Consider the following 13421-nt stretch of genomic DNA (forward strand, 5'->3'; position numbering starts at 1 on the left):
AGGTGGCGCTAGCACTACAATAAAAAATATGTTTGTAGGTGTGTTTCACATCAGACTACCATCAAATACTTGAAATTCTGAGTAGATAAGACCATCTGGGTCCAATTACACTGCTTGGGCCCGAACAAAAGCTGCAAGCAGCTATAAAAGGCCCTTGCAGACCTTTGCACATTGGGGTATGAACGGGTTGGGGTATGAACACGTTGAGCTATGAACATGTTTGGTCATATGCATATATGCGTACACGTTGAGCAAAGTGAACATTAGAACTTAATGTTTTAGAAAATATCAAATTTTCATTAGCATTTGTTCAATAGGCTCAACAAAACAGAGAAAAGTGCAAAAATTATGTTATATTATTGTCTGGCACAAGGTGGTGCTAGCATTACGATGAAAAATGAGTTCCTGGATCACTTCAGGGATCTATCATGTTTGTGAAACTTAGAGAAGGTGCGATTATGTGGGTTTATTTCGAGCAGATTTTGTTTTTACGGTGAATTGTCTGACTTTGCGCTGCCATATAGGCCAAGCCCATTATCGGAAAATCTGAAATCTTAGGTGTAAGGTGTGAGCTCTGTCTCGAGGCATTCCTGATCAATTTTTAAGGTATCTTGGATCAACAAGATCAACAGAGAACTAAAAATTGTAAAAAAAATGACATTTTTGTCTGCCACTAGGTCGCGCAATATGTAATGCAAAAATATATCAGACATGCTAGAGGCATGCGGTTTATTGTAAATGTAAAATTTGGGATTTTTTTTGCAAAAACAAGAGGGACCTCGCAGTGATTGCTGCTCAGGCCCTAATAATAATAATCTGGAGAAAAACAATAGGGACCTCGCAGTGGCTCTGGCCCTAATGAAGTGTTTAAAATACATATGGTACCATCTGTCCTAGGCGTCTGGAAATGGCAAGTCACCTGAAGCACTGGCACCTTCAAGTTATTGAGATAGTGAAGCACGGACAACATCGCAAGTCCCTGGACAAGTTTTTCCAGGGATTTAAACCTGCTGTGGAATCTTGCTATTTCAACTGGCAAACAGCCTGTCCCCTGGAAGGTATAACATATTCTATTGCTGAAAAGAAGACATCAACCCCCTGCTGGTCTCAGGGAATGCAGCAACAAAGAGAAAGATCTACTGCAGGATGCATCAGAGAACCTCCTCAACCAGGTGCAGCAGGTTGTAAGGCAAAGGGAAGCTGTCGGGTGTCTCAAGAAGAGGTCGTAGTGAGACCAAAGGAGATGATGTTAACCAAAAAGAAGGCTTTTTCGATGAATGGAGGGCGAACTATGTTGGTTCGATTGGAAGGGGGCCTCTCATTGTCGCTTGAAGATACAGGAGGGAAGTGCTTTTACAAAGGATCACTGAGTAACTCTGGGAATAAGTTGAAACTGATAAAGGGCTTTGGAAAGGAGGGGATTTTTGGAGGATGTAAAAATGTCAATTTTAAACGGAGAAACAGCAGTGAAGATAGCTCTCTTGAGCTGGACCTTGCTGAACTCAGCCTTGATGATGGGCATAGTTTGGGTTTGGGGGCTGAGGCAAACAATACATTTGAATATATTCCCCCAGCACCAGAGTTGTTTCTCTCTCACGGGCCATTTTTTCAAGAGTCATGCATTTACACATCCAGCAGCACTAGGAACAGCACACAGGACTATCGACATATTAGCCGAGCCTCAGATGCCTATCCTGCTGTGATGACAACGTCCTCCACCATGACATTGGAAGAGAAAGACATGGCTGTGATTGATGATTCCAATAGGTTTGAGAATCAGCAGGAACTGGAGGGAGGCTCAGAAGAGAACAAATATGCGAACTCTGTTAACAATGACCAGCCATTAGTCATTTCATGCAATAATTCATTTTCTACCAAGCCTCTCCAAGGCCTCGAGGAGGAAAGATTCAATGGAACAGCAGCAGATTCTTTGTGTGAACTTGCGCAACAAGAAGCACATGCATTAAACGAACTGGTTGTGAGTGAAGATGACTACCAGGTTTACTACCTGAGCCCTACTTCAGAAAAAGGAGCAAATCGACAGCTCGTTGATGACCAACAAGATGAGCCCAACATCTTTGCAGGGATCAAACCACTGGAGCAGGAGGGGCGCACTGAGGTGAGCTAAGCTATATTATTCTATGGATTACACTCCATTTCTCCTCAAATTAGAAACTACCTTTTTAATTCTGTGTGACACTAGGCAATTCATACTCTATCGAATCTGTCAGATGAGTTAAGTTGTCTATTTCTGAAGTATTCTGATACATCCTTTTAGGATAAGACTCCCAAATAATCACGTGAACATTGATTTTGTGCAACAATTTCTTTGGTTATTCAAAGGTTTGCTCACTTAACTGTCCAACTATAACCCTGCAATCCTTTTCTATCCACCATGATCACAATGTTTTCTTAAGATTAAATATAATCATGTACACATTTTAGGACATGTATATTGCCTTGAAGCCCATGAGATTTATGGAATTTAGCCCTAATCATTCTTAATATCAGTTTTTATAGAGTGATAGAAAGTCAAATTGGTATTGAGAGAATCACCACTACTGTTAGTGTTGTGGAATTTTTCAGGATTTTCGGTGAGAATAGTAAAATAGTCTGGAAAAACAAATTGTCCTTTCAGGTTTCTTTTATTTGAACCTTCAAATATACAAGTTTACAGAACAGCTAAGTGGTCTCCAAAGGAGTGCACAGGGATTAGAAAAAATGAAAATTCTTATAGTCACACAGGAGTGCCTACAAGATAAAAAAAACCCACCTCAGAGTGGAAGTAATTAAAACATAAATGGAGGCAAAACCATGGAGTACAATATGTCAGTGTTGGACTTATAGTCACACAGGAGTGCCGACAAGATAAAAAACCCACCTCAGAGTGAAAGTAATTAAAGCATAAATGGAGGCAAAACCATGGAGTACAATATGTCAGTGTTGGACTAATCTTTCAAGAATGTCTAGCTGCAAAGAAAGTTCCCATGTATGTTAGGTCAAAGGGCCTTTGTTAAAACCAAAGACAGGTGGTCAATGAACAACAAAACATTATAATAATATAAACTAAATACTAATTTTCCATTACAATCCCCCGTATGGATCATACATTGATCCACAAAAATAAAAAAACATAAAAAATAAGGTGCGAAAAAAAAAATTCCGATCCCCATCTCAAATACGAATTAAGGGAAACCTTCATAAACTACCTCAAAATTATGCTGGTAACCACAAAAAAACAACCATAAAAAAGCAAAAATAGAGTAAAATCAAACACAATTAAAAAAAAAAAAAAAATATATATATATATATATATATATATATATATATATATATATATATATATATATATATATATATATATATATATATATATATATTGTAAGGCAGTTAAGTTGTTGGCGACCTATAGTTGTGTATCAATTCTTGTTTTGGCGTTCCGTGCCAAGTTTAGTCCTTGAATGCAACATTCGTGTCCAGTTCGCGGTTGTCATCGCGAGACGAGTTGTTGTTCTATGGTTGTTGTTTGGTACTCACGGCTCACTGCACGGATACTGCTAAGCGCTGTCTGTGCCCGAGCTAGAGGCCAAGAACAACGTAGAGTATATCTTAAAGAAACATTCACTCGTGATTGTAACTTGTGTGCGTATTGGAGACAAGTAAAGAGGAACTTTTGTCGTGTGACTCTGTCCACCCACGCGCCATCACACGTGGAAGGTCACAGCACGACAATATATATACTTACACATATACATACAGTGGGCCCCCGATTTACGAACTCCCTGTTTTACGAATTTTTCATCTTATTTTTCATCCCCCTCTTACGCATAAACCTTTCATCTTACGAACAATCCAACATGCGTGTATGCACTATTTTTCACTTTGCTGCATCAACAAAAATAACTATTCTTGCATGTCACGGAAACACTGATATGCTATTGGTCTTATACGGTCACAGTCAGGTCTCAGTCACGGTCTCAGTCACGGAGATGCCGATATGCTATTGGTCGATTAAGGTTACAGTCAAGGTCTCAGTCACGGAGATGCCGATATGTTATTGGTCGATTAAGGACACAGTCACGGTCTCATTCACGGAGATGCGGATATGCTATTGGCTGACGTCACGTCAATCACAGAAATGGCGATCTGCTATTGGCCGAACGCCTTCATCTAGCTCAGGGGTGGGCAATTCCAGGCCTCGGGGGCCGGTGTCCTGCATGTTTTCCTGTTTTCTCTCTCAAACACACCTGATTCAAATGATTAGGATTATTCTCAAGCTCCAGCAGAACTTGTTGATGAGCTAATGGTTTAAATAAGGTGTGTTAGGGAGAGAAAACTGGAAAACATGCAGGACACCGGCCCTCGAGGGCTGGAGTTGCCCACCCCTGATCTAGCTTGATGGCACAGCTGGTCGGTGTGTTGTGAAGACTTTGCAGACTTTATCTGTTAGACATGGCTTCTGAAAATTGCAAGTGGCGGTAAAGCAAGAAGTAAGAGGATGATGACAAAAGAAACGAAGCAGGAGCTAATAAAACTAGAGCTGCAAGCAGCTATAAAGGGCCCTCGCAGACCTGTGCACGTTGGGGTATGAACAGGTCAGGGTATGAACAAGGACTATGAACGATGAAAAAGTAGTTGTAGATGACTTTAGTGCAGGACACTTATCAAGTTTGTAAAGTTTAGAGAAGGTGGGATAATGTGGATTGAGTTACTGCAGCTTTTATTGTTACAGTTGTGTGATTTTACACTGTCGTATAGGCCACGCCCATTATCGAAAAATCGTACTATTTGGTGGAGGGCATAAGGCGTGACCAATGGCTTTTCAGACAACATTTAAGGGATATCACTTCAAGGGGCTCAGCAGAGTACATAAAAACGTGAAGAAATTGCTAAATTTTTGCTGCCACTAGGTCGCGCTCAAACTATGATTAAAAAGTAGGCTTGTAGGTGGGTTTCACATTGGACACCCATCCCACATACGAAGTTTCGCAAATATCAGATCATCTAAGTCCATATACAGCAACTTTTACGGTTTTGGCGAGAAATCGGACTTTGAGTTGGCATACAGGCCACGCCTTTCATTGAAAAGTCATTAAAGTTGAGAACCTTCATGTTCCACTGTGTCATAGCTTTTCTGACCATTTTTGAGTTCATTTAGTCCCAACAGACATTGCACAGTACATGAAAGTGTAAAAAAATGAGATTTTGTCCGCCACCAGGGGGCGCTGTAAATGATTTGGAAGGAAATATTCAAAATAATTTGAAGCTCCGCCCACATCTTACAAGTCATGGGATCTTCACCATTTTTGGCAGATTTGTGCCGCTATATCTGCTTATAGTCCATGCCAACGTAGAAGGTAATCGGGTGAACCGTTTGAGAGAAAAAGGCACTAGTTTTAGACCAGCTAATGTCTGAGAATGGGGCAAAATTGCACATTAAAAAAATTCATAACTATTTTTCTGTACATCCTAGCACATCACTTTTGTTGACTTTTTTGTAAGTCTTACAATCCTACATATGCCTAAAAAGTTTCATAGCTGGAGGTGAAACCAAACAGGGTTGACTGCAATCTTTCGACTAATGACATTTTTTGCAGCCAGTAGGTGGCGCTAGCTTTAAACTGGAATATATGTTTGTCGATGGTCTTCAGGAAAAGATTTTCATCCAATGTGTGAAATTGTGAAAGATCAGATCATCTGGGTCAAATTACAGCAGCTTATACTTGTCCGATAAAACTTCGGAATGAAAATAGACGTACAGGCCACGCCCATTATCGAAATTTCGTAAAATTTGATGGAGGTCAGCAGGGCTGTCTAGAGGCTTGTCAGACTTAATTTCAGCAATATTACTTTAAAGTGGCACTCGCACTATGACAAATAATACGTTGATAGGTGTATTCCGCATTGAAAACCCATCAAATATATGAAGTTTAGAAAAGATAAGACCATCTGGGTCCAAATACAGCAACTTTGTTCGTTTTGGCGAGACATCAGACTGACATTTTTGTTTGCCACTAGGTGGCCTTATAAGCAATTGAAGATATTTTTAAACACATGCGTTAAGGGCTTGAGTCTTCATGTGTCTGTGAAGTTCCAGATTTTTCCAAGCTTGTAAAGCTGAGTTATAAAGGTTTGTTTAACATGTGGCAAAGTAATCATCAAAGGCATAATATAAAGCCCCGCCCCCAACATATTTGATTGCGGATCGTCACGAAAATTTGAACAATTGTGCCTCACAGTCAGATAAAACATCACAGCAAATTTGAAGTCGATCGGGTCAAGCGTTTGGGAGAAAAAAGGAGCAGTTCGGGACCTGCAAATGAGCAAAAACGGGCCAAAGGTGCACATTCAAAAATTCATAACTCTCTTTCTGTACATCTGAGCATATGGCTCACGCTGACTTTTTTGTAGGGCTCGAGGTCCTACATAAGGCTACAAATTTTTGTAGCTCTAGGTCAAATGGGCCGGGAGTAAGAGGCTATTTTCCACTCATAAGGCCATTTTGGGGCCAATTACAGCCACTTTTTTCGTTTTGGCGAGTCATCTGACTTTGAGGTGGCGTGCAGACTACGCCCATTATCGAAATGTCGTAAAATTTTAAAACCTTAATATTCCATGTCTTAATGATATTCTGACCAATTTTCACTTGTTTTACTCAAACAGACTGAGCACAATACATGAAAGTGTAAAAAATGACATTTTAATCAACCACTAGGCGGCGCTAGTAGGTATTTAAAAAACTTTTTTCAAAGGTGTTAAAGACATGAGTTTCCATGTGTCTATGAAGTTTTAGATTTTTTTAAGCTAGTATATTAAAGTTATTAAGGTTTATGTCACTCTTGGCGAAGGAAAAATTGAACACATAATTTGAAGCCACGCCCCTATCATATATGTCAGCGGATCTGCACCAAATTTTGCCCAGTTGTGCCCCTATGTCTAATTATAGACCATAGCGAATTTGAAGGCGATTGAGCAAAGCGTTTAGGAGAAAGAAGGAGCAGTTTGGGACCTCCAAACGTGCAAAAATGGGCCAAAAATGCACATTCAAAAATTCATAACTCTTTTTCTGTACATCTGAGCACATGGCTCGCGCTGACTTTTTTGTAGGTCTCTAGGTCCTACATATGCCTAAAATTTTTCATAGCTCTAGGTCAAATGGACCGGGACCAGGTGCACTTTTTCGACCTTAGGTGGCGCTGCAGAGCCATTTTTTTTGCATTGTTTTGAAAAACACAAAAATAACAAATTTTTCACCGGGCCCGACAAATGTGCAAATTTTGGTGACTTTTCGTGCATGTTTAGGCCCTCAAAAATGGAAAAGCGCTGCACATTAAATAATAATAATAATAACTAGAGCTGCAAGCAGCTATAAAGGGCCCTCGCAGACCTGTGCACGTTGGGGTATGAGCAGTTCAGGGTATGAGCAGTTCGGTGTATGAACAAGGACTATGAACGATGAAAAATTAGTTGTAGATCACTTTAGTGCAGTACTCTTACTAAGTTTGTAAAAATTAGAGAAGGTGGGAAAATGTGGGTTGAGTTACTGCAGCTTTTATTGTTACAGTTGTGTGACTTTGCGCTGTCATATCGGCCACGTCCATTATCAAAACATCGTACCATTTGGTCGAAGGCATTAGGCGTGGCCAATGGCTTTTTAGACATTTTTTAAGGGATATCACTTCAAGGAGCTCAGCAGAGTACATAAAAATGTTAAGGAATTGCTATATTTTTTGCTGTCACTAGATGGCGCTCGTTCTATGATAAATAATAGGCTTGTAGCTGTGTTCCACATTGGACACCCATCCCTTATACGAAGTTTTGCAAATATCAGATTATCTAGGGTCAATTACTGCAACTTTTACCGTTTTGGCGAGACATCGGACTTTTGAGTTGGCATAGAGGCCACGCCCTCTAGGAAAAGTCATAGAAGTTGAGAACCTTCATTTTCCACTCTGTCATAGCTTTTCTGACCACTTTTGAGTTCATTCAGTCAAACAGGCATTGCACAGCACATGAAAGTGTAAAAAATGAGATTTTTGTCCTCCACTAGGTGGCACTGTAAATGATTTGGAAGTTTATCATATAGCTGTATTAGGGCATGACTTTGAAAATCTGTGCAAAGTTTCACATAATTTGAAGCCGAAACAGCTGAGTTATTAAGGTTTGTGTCACTCTTGGCGAAGGAAATATTCAAAATAATTTGAAGCTCCGCCCACATCTTACAAGTCATGGGATCTTCACAATTTTTGGCATATTTGTGCTGCAATATCTCCTTATAGTCCATGCCAATGTAGAAGTTAATGGGGTGAACCGTTTAAGAGAAAAAGGCACTAGTTTTAGACCAGCTAATGTCTAAGAATGGGGCAAAATTGCACATTAAAAAAATGCATAACAATTTTTCTGTACATCCTAGCACATCACTTCTATTGCCTTTTTGTAGGTCTTGCAGTCTTTCATTTGCCTACAAAGTTTCATAGCTGTAGGTCAAACCAAACAGGATTGACTGTAATTTTTCGACTAATGACATTTTTTGCAGCCACTAGGTGGCGCTAGCTTTAAACTGGAATATATTTTTGTCGATATGTTCAGGAGAATATTTTCATCCAATGTGTGAAATTGTGAGAAGATCAGATCATCTGGGTAAAATTACAACAACTTGTACTGGACAGATAAAGCTTCGGAATGAAAATGGTTGTAGAGGCCACGCCCATTATCGAAACTTCGTAAAATTTGGTGGAGGTCAGCAAGGCTGTCTAGAGGCTTTTCAGACTTAATTTCAGCGATATAACTTCAAAGGGCTCAGCTAAACACATAAAAACGTTTAAAAATTCCTATATTTTTGGCTGCCACTAAGTGGCGCTCACACTATAACAAAAAATATGTTGATAGGTGTATTCCGCATTGGAAACCCATCAAATATATGAAGTTTAGACAAGATAAGACCATCTGGGACCAAACACAGCAACTTTGTTTGTTTTGGCGAGACATCAGACTGACATTTTTGTTTGCCACTAGATGGCCTCACAAGCAATTGAAGATTTTTTTAAACACTTGTGTTAAGGGCTTGAGTCTCCATGTGTCTGTGAAGTTTCAGATTTTTCTAAGCTTGTAAAGCTGAGTTATAAAGGTTTGTTTCACATGTGGCAAAGTAATCATCAAAGGCATAATATAAAGCCCCGCCCCCAACATATTTGTTGGCGGATCGTCACAAAAATTTGAACAGTTGTGCCTCACAGTCAGATAAAACATCACAGCAAATTTGAAGTCGATCGGGTCAAGCGTTTGGGAGAAAAAAGGAGCAGTTCGGGACCTGCAAATGAGCAAAAACGGGCCAAAAGTGCACATTCAAAAATTCATAACTCTCTTTCTGTACATCTGAGCATATGGCTCGCGCTGACTTTTTTGTAGGGCTCGAGGTCCTACATAAGGCTACAAATTTTTGGAGCTCTAGGTCAAACGGGCCGGGAGGGAGAGGCTATTTTCCACTCATAAGGCCATTTTGGGGCCAATTACAGCCACTTTTTTCGTTTTGGCGAGTCATCTGACTTTGAGGTGGCGTGCAGACTACGCCCATTATCAAAAAATTGTAAAATTTTAAAACCTTAATATTCCATGTCTTAATGATATTTTGACCAATTTTCACTTGTTTTACTCAGACTGAGCACAATACATGAAAGTGTAAAAAATGACATTTTAATCAACCACTAGGCGGCGCTAGTAGGTTTTTAAAAAAAAATTTTTCAAAAGTGTTAAAGACACAAGTTTCCATGTGTCTATGAAGTTTTAGATTTTTTTTAAGCTAGTACATCAAAGTTATTAAGGTTTTTGTCCCTCTTGGCGAAGGAAAAATTGAACACATAATTTGAAGCCACGCCCCTATCATATATGTCAGCGGATCTGCACCAAATTTTGCCCAGGATTGCCTCTATGTCTAATTATAGACCACAGCAAATTTGAAGGGGATTGAGTAAAGCGTTTAGGAGAAACAAGGAGCAGTTTGGGACCTGCAAACGTGCAAAAATGGGCCAAAAATGCACATTCAAAAATTCATAACTCTTTTTCTGTACATCTGAGCACATGGCTCGCGCTGACTTTTTTGTAGGTCGCTAGGTCCTACATATGCCCCAAAATTTTCATAGCTCTAGGTCAAACGGGCCGGGACCAGCTGCACTTTTTCGACCTTAGGTGACGCTGCAGAGCAATTTTTTTTGCTTTGTTTTAGGAAACACTAAAATATCAAATTTTTCACCGGGCCCGACAAATGTGCAAATTTTGGTGACTTTTCGTGCATGTTTAGGCCCTCAAAAATGGAAAAGCGCTGCACAGTAAATAATAATCATAATAACTAGAGCTGCAAGCAGCTATAAAGGGCCCTCGCAGACCTGTACGTTGGGGTATGAACAGGTCGGGGTATGAACAAGGACTATGAATAATGAAAAAGTAGTTGTAGATGACTCCAGTGCAAGACTCTTACCAAATATGTAAAATTTAGACAAGGCGGGACAATGTGGATGGAGTTACTTCAGCTTTTATTGTTCCAATATTGTGACTTTCAACGCCATGTAGGCCACACCCACTGTGGAAACATCGTACTGATTTGTGGAGGGCATAAGGCATGGCCACTGGCTTTTCAGAAAACATTTAGGGGATATCACTTCAAGGGGCTCAGCAGAGTACATAAAAACGTTAAGGAATTGCTGTAGTTTTTTGCTGCCACTAGGTGGCGCTCGTACTATGATAAAAAATAGGCTCGTAGGTGTGTTTCACATTGGACTCCCATCCCATATACGAAGTTTTAAAAATATCATATCGTCTAGGTCCAATTACAGCAACTTTTACCGTTTTCGCGAGACATCGGATTTTGAGTTGGCATAGAGGCCACGCCCTTTATTGAAAAGTCATAAAAGTTGCGAACCTTAATGTTCCAATGTGTCATAGCTTTTCTGACCATTTTTAAGTTCATTTAGTCAAACAGGCATTTCACAGTACATAAAAGTATAAAAAATGAGATTTTTGTCCGCCACTGGGTGGCGCTGTAAATGATTTGAAAGTTTATCATATAGCTGTATTATTGCATGACTTTTAAAGGCCCAGGAAAGTTTCAGATGGTTTGAAGCTGTCAAAGCTGAGTTATTAAGATTTTTGTCACTCTTGGCGAAGGAAATATTAAACATAATTTGAAGCTCCGCCCCCATCTTTTATGTCAAGAGATCTTCACAATATTTGGACTATGTGTGCCCCTCAGTTGGATAATGATTCATGCCAAAGTTGAAGGTAATGGGGTGAATCGTTTAAGAGAAAAAGACACTAGTTTGAGACCAGCTAATGTGTAAGAATGGGACAAAACTGCACATTAAAAAAAATCATAACAATTTTTCTGTACATCCTAGCACATCACTTCTATAGACTTTTTTGTAGGTCTTACAATCCTTCATTTGCCTACAAAGTTTCATAGCTGTAGGTCAAACCAAACAGGATTGACTGTAATCTTTCGACTAATGACATTTTTTGCAGCCACTAGGTGGCGCTAGCTTTAAACTGGAATATATTTTTGTCGATATGTTCAGGAGAATATTTTCATATAATGTGTGAAATTGTGAGAAGATCAGATCATCTGGGTCAAATTACAGCAATTTTTACTGGACAGATAAAGCTTCGGAATGAAAATGGTCGTAGAGGCCATGCCCATTATCGAAACGTCGTAAAATTTGGTGGAGGTCAGCAGGGCTGTCTAGAGGCTTTTCAGACTTAATTTCAGCGATATTACTTCAAAGGGCTCAGCTAAACACATAAAAACGTTTAAAAAATGCTATATTTTTGGCTGCCACTAGGTGGCGCTCGCACTATAACAAAAAATACGTTGATAGGTGTATTCCGCATTGGAAACCCATCAAATATATGAAGTTTAGACAAGATAAGACCATCTGGGACCAAACACAGCAACTTTGTTCGATTTGGCGAGACATCAGACTGACATTTTTGTTTGCCACTAGATGGCCTTATAAGCAATTGAAGATTTTTTTAAACACTTGTGTTAAGGGCTTGAGTCTCCATGTGTCTGTGAAGTTTCAGATTTTTCTAAGCTTGTAAAGCTGAGTTATAAAAGTTTGTTTCACATGTGGCAAAGTAATCATCATCAAAGGCATAATATAAAGCCCCGCTCCCAACATATTTGATGGCGGATCATCACAAAAATTTGAACAATTTTGCCTCACAGTCAGATAAAACATCACAGCAAATTTGAAGTCGATCAGGTCAAGCGTTTGGGAGAAAAAAGGAGCAGTTCGGGACCTGCAAATGAGCAAAAACGGGCCAAAAGTGCACATTCAAAAATTCATAACTCTCTTTCTGTACATCTGAGCATATGGCTCGCGCTGACTTTTTTGTAGGGCTCGAGGTCCTACATAAGGCTACAAATTTTTGGAGCTCTAGGTCAAACGGGCCGGGAGTGAGAGGCTATTTTCCACTCATAAGGCCATTTTGGGGCCAATTGCAGCCACTTTTTTCGTTTTGGCGAGTCATCTGACTTTGAGGTGGCGTGCAGACTACGCCCATTATCGAAAAGTCGTAAAATTTTAAAACCTTAATATTCCATGTCTTAATGATATTCTGACCAATTTTCATTTGTTTTACTCAAACAGACTGAGCACAATACATGAAAGTGTAAAAAATGACATTTTAATCAACCACTAGGCGGCGCTAGTAGGTATTAAAAAAAAACTTTTTGCAAAGGTGTTAAAGACATAAGTTTCCATTTGTCTATGAAGTTTTAGATTTTTTTAAGCTAGTGCATCAAAGTTATTAAGGTTTATGTCCCTCTTGGCGAAGGAAAAATTGAACACATAATTTGAAGCCACGCCCCTATCATATATGTTAGCAGATCTGCACCAAATTTTGCCCAGTTGTGCCCCTATGTCTAATTATAGACCACAGTAAATTTGAAGGCGATGGAGTAAAGCGTTTAGGAGAAACAAGGAGCAGTTTGGGACCTGCAAACGTGCAAAAATGGGCCAAAAATGCACATTCAAAAATTCATAACTCTTTTTCTGTACATCTGAGCACATGGCTCACGCTGATTTTTTATGCCTAAAAATTTTCGTAGCTCTAGGTCAAACGGGCCGGGACCAGGTGCACTTTTTCGACCTTAGGTGGCGCTGCAGAGCGATTTTTTTTTTTTTTTGCATTGTTTTGGGAAACACAGAAATATAAAATTTTTCACCAGGCCCGACAAATGTGCAAATTTTTGGTGACTTTTCGTGCATGTTTAGGCCCTCAAAAATGGAAAAGCGCTGCACAGTAAATAATAATAATAATAATAATAATAATAATCCGGAGAAAAACAAGAGGGCTCTCGCAGCGGTAGCTGATCGGGCCCTAATAATAATAATAATAATAATAATAATCCGGAGAAAAACAAGAGG

At 39.5% G+C, this 13421-nt stretch overlaps 1 protein-coding gene across 4 annotated transcripts in view; it reads left to right on the top strand.

The window, feature by feature from the left end:
• The window catches only part of zswim8 (zinc finger, SWIM-type containing 8), a 174251-nt gene that overhangs the window by 72864 nt on the left and 87966 nt on the right, over nt 1-13421 (top strand). For all 4 annotated transcript variants that reach the window (XR_015866487.1, XM_088422255.1, XM_088422253.1 and 1 more), the window contains exon 10: nt 898-2119. Coding sequence is in view for 3 of the 4 variants with exons in the window: in XM_088422255.1 (XP_088278381.1) it covers nt 898-2119 (1222 nt within the window). In the remaining variant the exon portion in view is untranslated. The remainder of the gene's footprint in view (nt 1-897; nt 2120-13421) is intronic.

Source organism: Hippichthys cyanospilos, chromosome 8 (assembly GCF_059441005.1).
Source record: "Hippichthys cyanospilos isolate Australia breed blue-spotted pipefish chromosome 8, RoL_Hcya_1.0, whole genome shotgun sequence".
Classification (NCBI taxonomy): domain Eukaryota; kingdom Metazoa; phylum Chordata; class Actinopteri; order Syngnathiformes; family Syngnathidae; genus Hippichthys; species Hippichthys cyanospilos.